The sequence below is a fragment of the Sorex fumeus genome, unplaced genomic scaffold (genome assembly GCF_029834395.1).
Source record: "Sorex fumeus unplaced genomic scaffold, SorFum_2.1 ptg000036l, whole genome shotgun sequence".
NCBI lineage: Eukaryota > Metazoa > Chordata > Mammalia > Eulipotyphla > Soricidae > Sorex > Sorex fumeus.
In genome coordinates, this window is record NW_026606093.1 from 14,638,609 (window position 1) to 14,654,861 (window position 16,253).

The 16,253-nt window shown below is 39.1% G+C and overlaps 1 protein-coding gene across 2 annotated transcripts in view; it reads right to left on the reverse strand.

Annotated features, from left to right (window-relative positions):
- The window catches only part of GAS7 (growth arrest specific 7), a 287,236-nt gene that overhangs the window by 42,110 nt on the left and 228,873 nt on the right, over positions 1-16,253 (reverse strand). For both annotated transcript variants that reach the window (XM_056117931.1, XM_056117932.1), the window contains one exon: positions 9,364-9,449. In XM_056117931.1, the coding sequence (XP_055973906.1) occupies positions 9,364-9,449 (86 nt within the window). The remainder of the gene's footprint in view (positions 1-9,363; positions 9,450-16,253) is intronic.

Sequence of the window (16,253 nt, forward strand, 5' to 3'; positions counted from 1 at the left end):
TAGCTGATGTCCACAGGCTAAGAACGAGCCTCATCCATGAGATTGAATCTGCTGAAAAACTCAGGTATGCAGGGCATGTGACCAAAATCTTCAGATTTTCATGGAATCAGGAAGGGGTGACCTCCCCGCATCTCCCTGTTCTTCCAGGAGCCTGGGAGTCATGTCCACAAACTGCCTCTGGTGCCATATAAGCTCACTAACGGCCATGATCTAGAGACTCACAAATAAGTTTTGCGAGGGAAAGAGAGCAACATGGCATAGAGATGCCTCCATACCACAAAGTCACCATCCAGTTAAAATTTTAGGTCTAGGTATATCACCATATTTAAAATTTAGAATTCCTAGAGTGACATCTCATAATCTATCTCACTGGTGTACCAAGAGTAGCATACCACATTTGATGGGGTGTAGTGTAGAAGGCAACCTATTTCAATCAACAACAACAACAAACACACACATATACCTATATATCTCCACATATATGTATGGAGATATATAGACATATAGCTATATATCTCCATATATATATGCATCTATATTAGCACACAAGGGGCAACCTGTAACAACATGCTAATAATCTCTTATACAAGAGATTAATGGCTCCAGGGTGAGATACAACAATCTTCACACACTTTCCTCTAAGGAAACTATGGGATCATTTCTAGTGGATTATTCTTAACAAGCAGTACAAAATAACTTATTTAGTACATGCTTTTAGGGGAGGTTTGGGTGGTGGTGGGAAAATTCGCAATGATGGTGGTGGGATAGTTTAATGGTATTAGGATTGGTGTTGGAATATTGAATGTAATAAACTATTGTGAACAACTTTAAAAATAAAATGTATTCCAGATGGAGCAGGTACGCTCTCCCTGCCTACTCCAGATGGAATCCTGGTAACCAAGAGCTTCCACAAGTGAGGCCCAGGTATGCAGGTTCCAGGACTAAATCTCCAGGTTGCATGGTGGCAGAGGAGCTGGGCTGTCTCTCCCCAGATCCCTACCCGCTCATCAGCCTTGCTGGCATGCCCACAATCTGCCTTGGGGCGCCATCTTAGTGCACCAACAACCCTGGTCCAGAGACACCCGATTGAATTCCAAAATGGATTAGTGCCCCACAGAGATGTCTCTGGAACCCAACCATTTACAATCTAGAGTTCCAGAAGTGTGTGGCCATTTTTGCAGCCATGCGAGCTCTCATGATATTCAAAATGAGTAAAGGAAAATAAATTATCTGGCATCTGTCCCTGGCATGTAGGCTTGAATGATGGTGGGAAAATTCAAGCAAAACATAATACCCCAAAGTAGAGAGAGAGTATTGGGGAAACTGCCTATCATAAAGGCAGGTTGAGGACTGGGATGGGGGTGGAGTACTGAGGACACTGGAGGTGGAAAATGTGCACTGGTGAAGGGATGGGTGTTAGCTCATTGTATGGCTAAATTTCAAACATGAAAGCTCTATAACGCTATTTCACAGTGATTCAATGAAATAAAAAAAACATATTATAAAGAATATAGGTTAAAATTATTTCAGTGACATTTGTAGTAACTATCTGGAAGGAAAAAAAGTATATTCGTTATATATCTTAATTTGAAAAGATGGAGACTTGGAATTTTAATGGTTAGTTTTTCTTCACATTTATGATTAAAGTTCAGTGGTCTTGAATCATCTGTTATGTTATCAAAGAGACAGTGTTGAATTTTCCGAGGGGACAAGAAAAAAAGAGAAAAAAGAAACTTAGTAGTTACCTAAGACTGAGGGAGATTCTTTTTAGGTGATGAAAATGTTATGAAATTAATATCAATGATGATTTCATGACTCGGTGACTATACTAAAAATCAGTACCTTAAGCATTACGAATAGATGAATTATACACTGTGTGAATTGTTTCTTAATAAGGACGTCTAATAAGGATCCCAGAGAAAAACTAAAAATAAAGGTAACAACCAAAGTGTGAAACCTGAATAGATCCTGAACTGGAAATAATGATTTGGATATTGATAATATAATAACAAATATAATAAACTATATTATTTTATTAGCATTTTAGTCTTCTAATAGGATTCTTATTAGATATAGTGTGTGATGTCTTTCCCCCTTGAGATATGTTCCAAAATATTCAGCTAAAACAATGTGTCATGAACTTGTTTTAAAATCATCTAGTGATTAGCACTAAATTATTTACAACATTATTTTTTAAATTTATATACCTGTAAAAAGAATATAACTTTTGAAAAAAGTTTTTTCATGTGCAATTTTACGGAATGCTAGATTAGATCTACTAAAGACAAAAATGCATTCCATCACTAATAATCAGGGATATGCAAAATAAAGCAACAATGAGATATCATCTCATACCACAGGAACTGGCTCACAGGCACATGAGAAAATGCACTACATCATTAATCATCAGGGAGATGCAGATCAAAACAACAATGAGATATCATTTCATACCGTAAGACTGGCCCACATCCAAATGAACAAAAGCAACCAGTGTTGGCACAGATGTGACGAGAAAGGGACTCTCTTTCACTGCTGGTGGGAAGGCCGACTGGTTTAGCCCTTTTGGAAAATAGTGTGGACGATCCTCAAAAAATTAGAAATTGAGCTCCCATTTGACCCAGCAATACCACTCCTGGGAATATATCCCAGAGGGGCAAAAAAGTATAGTCGAAGTGACATCTGCACTTGTTTGTTCATTGCAGCACTCTTTACAATAGCCCCAATCTGGAAAAAACCTGAGTGCCCGAGAACAGATGACTGGTTAAAGAAACTTTGGTACATCTACACAATGGAGTACTACATAGCTGTTAGAAAGGATGAAGTCATGAAATTTACATACAACTGGTACTACATAGAAAGTATCATGCTAAGTGAAATGAGTCAGAAAGAGAGGGACAGACATAGAAAGATTGCATTCATCTGGGGAACATAAAGTAACAAAATTGGAGACTAACACCCAAGAATAGCCGAGATAAGTACCAAGAGGATTACTCCATGGCTTTGAGGACAGTCACACAGGCTAGGGGAAAGGGCAACTCAGATAGAGAAGGGAGCACCAAATAAAGGGTGTTGGGAGGTTCCTCTCAGGATGAGAAATGCATGATGAGAGTAGACTATAGACCAAACAAGATTGCCACTCAATGTCTCTTGCAAACCACAGCACTCAAAAGGAGAGATAACAAAAGGGAATGCCCTGCCACAGAGGTAGGGTGGGATGGGGATGGGGGAAGGGGGGTGGGAGGGATACTGGGACTGGTGGTGGTGGAGAATGGGCACTGGTGGAAGGATGGGTATTCGATCATTGTATAACTGAAACACAAGCACAAAAATTTGTAAGTCTAAAAAAAAAGAATAATAACAAGAACAACCAGTGCTGGTACAGTTGTGGGAAGAAAGGGACTCTCATTCATTTTTGGTGGGAATGCTGACTGGTCCAACCCTTTTGGAAAACAATATGGCCATTCTTCAAAAAACTAAAATTGAATTTCCATATGACCCAGTAATACCACTTCTGGGAATATACCTAGGGGCCTGAAAACACACAGAAGAAACATTATCTGCCCTTCTATGTTCATTGCAGCACGATTCACAATAGCCAGAATCTGGAAACAACATGAGTGCCTGAGAATGAATGATTGGATAAAGAAACTATGGTACATCTATACAATGGAATACCATGCAGTCACCAGTAAAAATGTAGACATAAAATTCTTATTAATGGATGGACATGGAAAGTATCACGCTGAGTAAAATGAGTTAGAAGGAGAGGGACAGACATAAATGACTACACTAATTTGTGGGATATAAAAAAAAAAACAGCACGAGACTAATAACCAATGACAGTAGAAACAAGGGCCAGGGATTGGTCCAAGGTTGGAAACTTGCCTCAAGTAGCAGGGGAAGAAGGCAGCTGGAATATAGAAGGGACTACGATGATAATGATGGTTGGAATTGATCACTCTGGATAAGAACTGCATGCTGAAAATAGGTAAAGGAACTAACATGATAGTCTCTTAGTATATGCATTGCAAACCATATTGTGCAAAAGGAGAGAGAGAGAGAAAGAAAAAAGGAAAATGCCTACCACAGAGGCAGGCTGGAACAGGGGTTGCAGGATGGGGTGTGAGAAAAGGGAAACTGGAAATACTGGTCATTAGAAATGTGCACTGGTGGAGCGATGGATGTTGGAACGTTGTATGACTGAAAACCAATCATGAATAACTTCATAACTCTCATGGTGATCCAATTAATAATTTAGAAAAGGAGAAAGACATCTCTCCCATGTGCGGGACAAAAAGGAAAGAGTAGGGGAACAACAAATTGTCAAATTCATTGGAACTGAAGATTTTGCCTAAAGAAATGAGTTATAAAGGCTGGTTGGGTGGTTGGAGGAGGTCGTTGGACACTGGTGGGGAGAAGTCGGCTCTCTGGTGGGGGTCGCACAGGAATGATGTATGTGTGAAAAGCATGATTAACAGTATTGTAAATCATGGTATCTCAATAAAATTAGTAATTTAAAAAATTTGGTGGAGGGGAAAGGGTGGATATACAAATATAAATTAAACAAGACTGCTGAGTCAATAATTGTTAAATGTAGTAAGTGTCATAATAATGGCACTCTATTTCAGTATCCTTAATGCCTTTAGAAATGTTTGCAATACCCCAAACAGATGTCTTCCATTTGCATTTCCTCTACTTATGATTCAGTACAGTGGGATTCAGTAAGAAGTCCCTCAGTGGCTTCTCTTCACTGTGAGACTAAAAGTACTATGTGAACTCCTCCAGCCTCACCTTCACCCTCTGAGCTGCCAAGTTAGGAAACTAGGTCTTTACAGTTTCTTTAACATCACTTTCTTTCCTCTTCATATCACGTTTGCTGTTCTCTCCACCTATTTGTCATACTAAATCCTTGCTCTCATCATTTTAATATTCACTATTTTTTCTTAAGGAGTTCAACCTGGTATTTCCACCTCTTCTCTCCAGACCCTACACACACACACACACACACACACACACACACACACACACACACACACCTGTGAGGTCATCCTATAAGCACAAATCCTCCAGTCCTCTTTGCTGCTAAAATGAAACATTATCTGATGTTTTAGCAAGCACTACTTATAAACCTTCATTATCAAGGCAGACTGCAACTGTGTCTGAGAAAGAAGTCCATGCTCAATAGAGTATGTGTTACTGAATTAAGTGAAGATGCAGAGAAAAGGAGAAATACTGCTCCACTAACTAAATGACTTCTTAATATCTCATGTCATTTTACACAGCAAACTCAATGGGCCCCTCAAGTTTCCAAGTCCTCAGTCCCACTCCCTTTTACTTTCCTATGTGCAAAGATTGTCTTCCAAAAGAGAAGTTCAAGGGATTCCAGAACAACTAAAAGGCAGATCACACAAATGGTGCTGCTCAGGGCTCACAGCACCCCTACCATCACAGCATGAGCAGGTAGGCAAGCAGAGGACATATCAGGAGAAAAAGTAGTGTGAAAAACATAAAATTTATCAATGATTTCCTGACCTCTCAATCAGGAAAACCTATATCCAGGCAGATCACCTTAGGGCTGCAGACTTGAAAGTGTCCAGTGGGTGGTAGCAGATTGCTACTAGACATCCAGTCTCTGAGGACCCAGAGAGAATAGAGTTGGACAGAGGGCCCAGCACTTCAAGGACTGTTTTTATTTTTTGTTTGTGTGTATGTGAGTGTGTGTGTGTTCTATGTTTTTTTTTTGTTTGCTTGGTTGTTTTTTTGCATAAGGGACCATGCATTCAACCTGGAGCTCCTGGTGTGAGAGAGAGAGTGTGTGTGTGTGTGTGTGTGTGTGTGTGTGTGTGTGTGTGTGTGTGTGTGTTGTATGTTTTTTTTTGTTTGCTTGGTTGCTTTTTGCATAAGGGATCATGCATTCAACTTGGGATTCCTGAATATAAAGCATATGATCCAGTATTTTGAGCCATTAACCTGACTTTCAAATATATACACTTTCTGAAGAAGTAAATTATTATGAAATTTGAAAAGCACTTTAAAGCTTAAAGAAAATAAAATTACATAGTTTTAGATCCAGATCTCTAAACCTCAGCATTACTCACATTTTTTTAACTTGATACTTTTTTGTTATGGACTGACCTGTAAAGTTATCAGGTGGTTAGCAGTAATCCTTCCATTCTATAACTGAAGTGTTTACAATTTCAGAACCATAGCCTTGTCCAAAAACAGAACCACTAACAATGTTCTTACTTGTCTTTCTTCTGGTCTTTTGACTTCACATAGGTACATATTATATTTTCTCAAATGAAACTAAATATATATACACCATCTGCATTCTGTTTTTCAACTGATCAATAATAGATATTTCTCCAAATCATATTTTCTTCAAAAGAATATATTTTAACAAGAGCACTGGTATCACTGGTTCAACAGGTGGTCAGAGGAACACATTATTTACCCATCCCCTATTTTAGAAACATCTAGTCAATGTTGTAGTAAATAATGCTTGCACAAACAATCTCATGAATATTTCAGAACTCTTGAATATAACCCAAGAGAAGACTCGGAGGAAAAGGTTGATGGCACACATGATCAAATCGCATCTGAGAAAGGTGCTTCACTATTTATTTTGTTGTAAATAAGCTGAGCAACAACTTCATAGTACTTGCAAGGTAGAGGCAGAGAGAGTTATCTTCTTTATATTCAGGACGGAAGAAAAATATCTGGAGATCAGGTTTGTTTTATTCTCAATACTCTTCCTAATGACTCCCAGGCAAGCACCAGCTTTTAGACATATGAAATCAGAGCAGAATTTAGGCTATTTTCTTTGGAAAGTCCAGTGGCTAATAAGTTTCATTTCAAATAGAGGCTATTTTTAGTTATCTGTGGGAATACATAGACACACACAATGCCACAGCTGAGATGTGTGCCAGTACAGGGCCTGAAGAGGTAGCATTCATATCCTGACTGGACCTACATCTCTGCTGCTCAAGGTGTTGGTCCCTTAACTCATCTCAAGCTGATTAAAAACAAAAAACTTCAGACCCCTCCTTGGACCTCTTGAATACAAATCACTTATTAACAAGAAGCACAGATGATTCATCCACTGTCCACTGTCCACTGTCCTCCCATTGTTCATCAGTTTGCTCGAGTAGGCCCAGTAATGTCTCCATTCTGAGACTTGTTGTTATTGTTTTTGGCATATAGAATACGTCACGGGTAGCTTGCCAGGCTTTGCCGTGAGGGCGATATACTCTCAGTAGCTTGCTGGGCTCTCTGAGAGGGGTGGAGGAATCAAACCTGGGTCAGCCCAGTCTGCGCAATGCAAGGCAAATGCCTTACCCGCTGTGCTATCGCTCCAGCCCATGGATGACTCATAAATCCATCAAATGTAATAAGTCTGATGCCAACAGAAATCCGAATTATTTTCCAATGTTTGCACTGAATATGAGCACAATGTTAAGGCTAAATACATTTGCAAAAATTACACTCTTGACAGCATGCAAGCTGAGTATTATGGTTTAGCCACTATAGTACAGATCACAAGGTATGTCAGCAACTGGAACCTAGTATCCATTGCTGTTAATAAAAAGCAACAACTGCTATTATCAGCATCAACTAAAGTATCACCCTCAGCATCATCCTGGGACCTAACTTCTAGATTCCTGGAAGAATTTTGGGGCTTCAGGAAGAAAATCTTGATAATTTATTAATAGATTAAATTAGACTGGTCTTCAGTTTTTTACAGTTTAATATGGTTCTTAAAACAACTGGTTGTCACTTGGTAATTGAGTCAATCTGCACAAGTCACTTCACACCACTTCAAGGTTTGTCTGTAACACAGGAATGATACATTTGCATAAGTGTCACCTGAGATGACAAGGCACTTGGGAATGTTAAAACATACCTCAGATAGACATAAAAAGATCGCATTCATCTGGGGGACATAAAGTAACAAAATAGGAGATTAATACCTAAGAATAGCCGAGATCAGTACCAGGAGGATTACTCCATAGCTTAGAGGCCAGCCGGGCATTCTAGGGGAAAGAGCAGCTCAGATAGAGAAGGGAGCACCAAATAAAGGGTGTTTGGAGGATACTCCCAGGATGGGAGATGCATGTTGAAAGTAGACTATGGACAGAACATGATTGGCACTCAATGCCTCTTTTGCAGACCACAACACCCTAAAGGAGAGAGAAAACAAAACGGAATGCCCTGCCACAGAGGCAGGGTGGGATGGGGGGGATGGGGGTGGGAGGGATACTGGGATCCATGGTGGTGGAAAATGAGCACTGGTGGAGGGATGGGTATTTGATCGTTCTATAATCGTAATCCAAGCACAAAAATTTGTAAGTCTACACCTGTACCTCATGGTGTTTCACTAATAAAAATATAAAAATAAAAAATACCTCAATTTCTTTCCATGTCTCTGCTATCTCTACACTTGATTATTAAATTTGGTTTAATATTTTACAAAATTCCATGTAGGATCAAGTCTAGGGATAGGAAATAAGGGAAACATAGGCAAAAAAAAAAGTGTGTCTGTGTGTGTGTGTGCACGCGTGCATGTGCATATGTGTGTGTGTGTGTGTGTGTGTGTGTGTGTGTATTTTCTCTTTATTGGGCTGAGTAAATTTTAAGATATTTTTCAACAGAGAAGTTCTGGGGATGTCTAAGCCACTTCTGATGATGTTTGGGCAACCAAGTTTGGCAGCACAGTGCTACTTTTGTGCTCAGCAGTGCCCAAGAATCAGTCTGGCTATATTTGGCAGTATTTAGGGAATCAATGCAGTGCCAGGCATTTTAAATTGGGGACTGAATATAACCAAGAGACTTTATTACAGTACAGTAGTAAAGTACTCATTCAGGTACTTAGAAGATTTCTTTTTTTAATAATTAAAAATAGTTATCATGTGTTTGAGATTAGATGAAAATGAGAGTCACACCTCTCTTTTTACGTTCATGCTCCACCATTCCTCAGTGAAATGGTAGGTTTCTCTGAAAAGAAAGGCCTCTTTGCCACTCATTTGTGGGAATTTTGTAAACTTATATAATATATTCTTAAAGTAACAGGAAATATGGACTTTATATATCAAGAATCCAAATGGCAAGATCTAACTTTCTGCCCTAACAATGAAAACACCATCACTTTGAACCAACTTGAAATCATCTTAAACTCTTAGTCTTACAACATAGACTATGATCGCCTGTTTCTCAAATTACAATGCATTGAAATAACCCAGATAAACTAGTAACTTTTAATTCAAGTCTACAGGCACCTGGACCCGGGTGTACCCACCTGTCTACGGACACCGCCCTAGCTATGCAAAAATGGCTATCCTTAACTCCCCTGATATGATCCCTTACCTGAGAATCAACGGTGGATTTTCGGACACTCATGTGGGCAGTCTCTGGAGGGTGTGCTGGGTTCCCTGATGCATGGTATCCATTCACTGCAGGGACAAAAACACTGCTCAGATGCTGTGCCAATGCCAGGCACCTGCAACCTCTTGCAATTACAGTTCCTTTTCCCAATTCAACGCCTAGTTCATAATCCTGTATAGTTAGGGCAATTCTATTATTTTGCAGAGCCTGAAATATGTTCAAAGCATTTTTTTAACTCCAAGCACCTAATTGTTGCACTCTTGGGTGTGGGAAGGGGTTGTCTGTGATCTTTTGAGACAGAGAAGAAAGAGATTATATTTAACAGAAGGTAAGGTCATGTTAATCTACCTGCTGCTCCAAAAAGGGTTGTCTAAGTGTCTAATCTTCCTATAGTCAGGTAATACTATCACCACCCTCAAGTACCCCAACTAACATCTCTGAGTAACATCTCCACTCTAACCCTTTTGTGATAAGGACTGAAGATTAGTGATGAGGAATGAGGATTAACTTTATTAGTTTCCATGAAATTTTGTTTTTGAGAAAAAAATGGCCAGGTGATCATATCTCAAGTCATTGTTTTTAAGATTAGAAAAAAACTGAAGATGAAAATTTCTAATCACAACAAGGCTAATGTGCCCAGATGTATTGATTAAACTTTCTCCCCGTGGATTAGTTTGTAATATTTGCCAATTGTTGTAGTATAAATACTCCCACTAGTGCTGATTTGAAAGCCCTATTTCTGTTCCCACTGCTGTGTGTTCCTGGTGTCACAGATACATGCTGGGGCACATTCACCTCCTGCAGGATATGATACTCTCATAGAGAGTTAGACAAGCTTATGAGCAACCTCAGCTTTATGTATCAGAATAATTTGATCCAGTCACAAACCGGTTTTCTAGTTTTTTGTTTTGTTGTGTTTTTTATAGTTTTAGAGGACATGCATAACTGTGATCAAGCCTTACTACTGGTTCTCCACTCAGGGATCACTCCTGGTGGTGCTCAATTGCCCTTATTGGTTATTAGAGATAGAAACCAGAATGGTTATGTGCAAGGCAAGCACCTTACTCAATACACAATCTCTCCAGTCCCCCCAACTTTTTTCTAGGTGTGAAAATCAAATGAGACAATATTTGTAAAAACAAAATTCTAGCTATAAATTACTTCATGAAAATAACAGGAAGGTATGAGAGAAAGTGGGGTATCATGAATTTTGTTGCTAAACTCATCTCCTTGAGCCCCAAAGTCTCAATTTCTGGATACCAGGAAAGAATGTCTCCTTTATGTCTCAGGTTTAGAAAAATTTCTACAACATTCATATTGGTACAGTATCAAACATTCTCATTGTCCTTCCCCTCCTCCAAGCTTCCCACTAAAGACAAGAAACTTTCTCAAAGAAGAAATTCGAATGGACAAAAGGCACATGAAACAATGCTCCTCATTACTAATCATCAGGGAGATGCAGATCAAAACAACAATGAGATGTCATCTCATGCCACAGAGATTGGGCACACATCCAAAAGAAAAAAAGCAACCAGTGTTGGCATGGATGTGAGGAGAAAGGGACTCTCCTTCACTGTTGGTGGGAATGCTGACTAGTCAAGCCTTTTTGGAAAACAATATGGATGTTTCTCAAAACTAGAAACTGAGCTCCCATTTAACACAGTCCACCTCTGGGACTGTTCCCTGGGGCCCTAAAAACACCATCTGCATTCCTATGTTCATTGCAGCACTATTAATCATAGCCAGAATCCGAAAACAACCTGAGTGCCTAAGTACAGATATATGGATAAAGAAACTATGGCACACCAACACAATGGAATACTATGCAGCTGTCAGAAAAAAATGAAGCCATGAAATCTGCCAAAAAATGGACATGGAGAGTACCATGCTGAGCGAAATGAGTCAGAAGGAAAGGGACAGATATAGAATGACTGTGTCCATTTGTGGTATATAAAAACATATATATATCCATATGTATATAAGATATACATCCATGGTCAGAGAAAAGAGGGATTAGGAAGACTGGTCAATGGTTGAAACTACCCACAAGTGTGCGGGAGGCTGAGGGTAGATACGATAGAGAGTGCTATGATAATAATAGCTGGTAATGATAATGCTGAACAAGAGCTGAGGGTTAAAAGTAGGTAAGGGATATTCTGGATAACCTTTCAGTATCAATATTGCAAATCACAGTGCTCAAAAGGGGAGAGAGAGAGAGAGAGAGAGAGAGAGAGAGAGAGAGAGAGAGAGAGAGAGAGAGAGAGAGAAAAGGAAAGCACCTGCCATAGAGACAGGCAGGGAAAGGGTGTGGAGGGTGATGAGAGGGAATCTGGGGACACTGGTGCTGGGAAATGTACCCTGTAGCGGGATGGGTGTTGGAATACTGTATGACTGAAATCCAGTTATGAACAGATTTGTAAAAAAATTTTTAAAAAAGGACCAGTTTTCAGTTTATGTTCACTTTGGACATTTGTAATTTCATTAGCATGATACTTTATACTTCATATATGAGAGAGATCATTCTATATCTGTCCTTCCTCTTCTAAGAACACTTAGCATGATATTCTCCATATTTATCTACGTAGCAGCAAATTGCATGATTTCATAGTTTCTTATAGTCAAGCAGTAGTCCAGTTCATTGTGTAGAGTTTCTTTGAGTCATCTCTTCTTGGACACTTTGGTTGTTTCCAGATTTTGAATATATGAATAGTGCGGCAATAAACATAGAGCAAAAACATCTTTTCTAAACAGAGTCACGGGATCTTTTGGAAAATGTAATCAATAGTCTCCTCACCCTTCTATAAAAAGCAAGGTTCAGATGGGTTTACTAATGAGTTCTTCCATAATTTTAAAGAAGACCTACTCCCACTTCTTTTTTGTGCTATTTCAGAAAGTTGAAGAAACCGAAATTCTCCCAGTTTCTGTGAGGCAATCATTACCTTGATATCAAAGTCAGACCAAGGCATCCCTATAAAATAAAACTATAATCTGTTGCAGGCAGGTAGATGGGGGTCCTGGGAATGCGTGTTGAGGAAAACAGCACCTGAAATATGAGCCAGTCTGAGGGAACAGAGATCTCTGACACAGATGCCTTTGACACTAAGGACCCATTTCAGAAGTCCAGAAAACTACTGATCTACAGAATTCCAGGTCAAATACAAGGATGCTTCCTGAAAGAAGAGGCAGCTAGATGCTCTGGGTCTGGGAACAGAGACTCACTGTTAGAACAAAGCCAAAAAAGAACATCAAAAGAAGACCATCAACTGCCCCAATTCCCCATTGGCAACCACCCTAGTAATTGACTGGAGGGCGGTAGTTTGGGAAAATTGTATATAAACTAATTTGGATACAAGCACATGGGTGTGTCTGGTGCTCAAGCACATGTGTTGCCAGCCTCCGTGCCTCCTTTGTACATGGTACATGCTGCAGCATCTCTCCTCTTGAGATGATACCTTCGTACTTTTAACATGGGATGTGCACTGGTTCTTTCCATTGTGGAGAAACCTGTGTTCTCTCCTGAGCACATATCTTAATTTACCTCTTCTTATCTCCCTTTATTTCCCAATACACATTATATTTCACTGCTCATCTCCTACTGAAATTCTTTTCTGTGAGGGAAAGCCAACAAAGCCAAAAGGTATGGGTAAGATCACGACTGACTTTCCTTTCTTGCAAAAAAATTTCTTTGTTCCTGTCTGAGTTTATGACTCCCTGAGAAATTGGTTGGCAGGGATCAACTCCCATACTATGTAGGACAAGTAGGCAACAGGTGTAGCTTAATGGCTAAACTCTTGGGCTGGCGGGATGTGAACATCCATACTGTGCAGGGATCATAGCAGACCTTCCTCAGTACTAAATATTCTAGTTCATTCCCTGGGTGACAGAGGTGGGAAGAGGAAAAACAGACTTCCTTCTTGAAGCTGTTACCTCCATCTTCCCATTCACATAAGCCCCTTAGGGAACCTCCACCAGCAACTGATACGAACCCCTGACAAATATAGATGCAGATTCTCAACAAACTATTAGCAAACCATATACAACAATATATAAAATAGGTTATGTATCAAAGGAGGATTCATGTCTGGGGTGAATATACACAAGTCAATTAACATGATACATTATATAAGTAGTGGAAAAATAAAGTTCAAATGATCATATTAACAGATAAAGAGAAAGCATTTGACAAGATCAGTCCCCATTTGTTGTAAAAATTCTCAATAAAAGGTATTGAAGTATCTTTCCTAAACATAGTTTAAGACATTTACCATGAATCCATAGCAAATGTCATGCTAAATGATATGGAAACTGAATGTTAGCATTCCAGTATCAGGAACAAGACAAAGTTTCCCACTTTCACCATTACTATCCAATATATTAAACTATACTTCCTACTTGTGCAGTCCTCATATAGAAATTCTGGAATAAAATAAATATTGTAAAGCTGCCAAACACAGTTCCCATAAATTTGGTGATGTTACAGAAGTAATTCTGGGAAAGTTTTCAGTGCAGTGCTGAAACTGAGTGGACAACATACAAAAAGCAGGATCCAATTTGTAAGAGGCACTGCACACATTTCCAAATCTTTTTCCCTTAGCCTGGATCCTTCTAACACCTGACAAACTGACACTACGAAAAAAGAAGCAGTTCTGTGTTTATGTGCTCTTCAAGTACTTATTAAAAGCTCAGAGCTTACAAGTCACAAGTCAGAAGTAAAATTGACTTCTACAGCTTCTCCCACACCCTCACTCTTGCATCCATAAAGTGTATGTGTGTGTGGGGGGGAGGGGGTAGGCGCTCCCTTACTTTGACAAGGCTAAGTTAATTTGTAGTTCCATCAAACTCTGACTAAGTTTTCTACCCTCATATAAATGTTCTCACACGCATCATCACAAACACCACCACTACCATCTTCCCTCCGGCAGTTCCAATCTCTCCAATGTCCACAATGATAGTCAAAATGATAATCAAGGGACTGGAGCAATAGCACAGTGGGTCGGGCATTTGCCCTGCATGTGGCCAACCTGGGTTCGATTCTCAGCACCCTTATGGTCCCCCAAGCACTGCCAGGTGTAATTCTTGAGTGCAGAGCTAGGAGTAATCCTTGAGCATCATCGGGTGTTACCCGAAAAGCAAAAAAAAAAAAAGAGAGATAATCAAGAGATATCCTGATAGTGAAGTTAAGGATATGTATTTCAACATGACATATATCACAAAGACAATACCGACCACTGCATTGTCTTTGCTCTTACCCATCATGTTCAGAATGAAACACCATCCTTTGACAAGGGGAGCCCCAGAGGTCCCATACCTACCACTTCCCTCTCCTTATCTTATGCAACGATCCCTTTTATTTCACCCCCTATGGTCATGCTGGTTTCCTTTCTGATTATTTGTTTCTATTTCTTTCAATTTTTACTGAGACACCATGATTTTCAATACTGTTAGATTGTCATATATGCAGTTTTCTAACTGCACACTGTTACAATAGTGTCAGTTTCCTTCTGTTAGTGACCTATGGACTTCTCTCATCCACCTCCCATTCCCTCATCCCCTTGGCAAACTTGTACCAGTCTTTGGATTCTATTGGTTTTGGCCACTCGGTATTGCCTTATTAAATTTCTTTATATCCCACATATGAGAAAAACAACTTTGTATTGGCCCTTGTTCTACCTGACTTCATTCAGCATAATACCCTCTAGTTCTATCCATGTTGTAGCAAATTTTATGATTTAATTTTTATTTATAGCTTAATCGTATTCTACTGTTGAATGAATATTCATTCAGTATAGGGTTTGGGCATATCTGTTTGAATATACATCACTTTCTTGCAATAATCACTTGTTTTCGGATACTCATACGTTTCTAGAACTTGGATATTGAAAATAGGGTTACAATGAAAATAGGAGCACAACATAATTTTTAATGGTAAAAAAAATCTTACCTCTAATATTAGGTACAAGACAAGGTTGCCCACTCTCAGCATTATTATTCAACATGATACTGGAAGGACTTGCCATTGCAATCAGACGAAAAAGAGATATTAAGGGAATCCAGATAGAAAAAAGTAGTCATCAAACTATCCTTATTTGCAACTGACATTATACTACACTTAGAAAATCCTAAAAACTATATAAAAATGCCTCATAAAATCCACTTGTACAATAAAGTGGCAGACTAGAGAATAAACACACATAAAGGGTATTACTATATGCAAACAATGAAGTAGATGAGGGAGATATGGAAAACAAAATCCATTCAGTATTGTGCTACAAAAACATAAGGTACTTGGGAATCAGCTCCTTTACCAAAAGAGGTAAAAGACTTATACAAATAAAACTCTGCCGTTACTAAAAAAAAATTGTAGAGGACACAAGGAAATAGAAGCAATTCCACTGCTCATGGATTAGAAGAATTAATATTGTTAAAATGACCATCCTATCCAAAGTACTATACAGACTTAATGAAGACTGTATAAAATACCCAAGAAATTTTTCATAAATATAGATAAAATGCTGTTAAAATTTATACAGAGTAATAAAATCAGAATAGCCAAAGCACCCTTAGCCAAAATAATATAAAAGAATTTTCTTTCTTTCTACAACCTTAAATTATATTAAAATGTTACAGTAATCAAGATATTGTGGTACTGGTGTTTAGGAGCGATAGCACAGCGGTAGGGCGTTCGCCTTACAAGCGGCCAACATGGCCGACCCGAGTTCGATTCCTCCACCCCTCTCAGAGAGCCCGGCAAGCTACTGAGAGTATTCGATATGCCAAATACAGTAACAACGAAGTCTCCAATGGAGACGTTACTGGGCCCGCTCGAGCAAATTGACGATCAACGGGAGGGCCTTTACCTTTACCTTTTACCT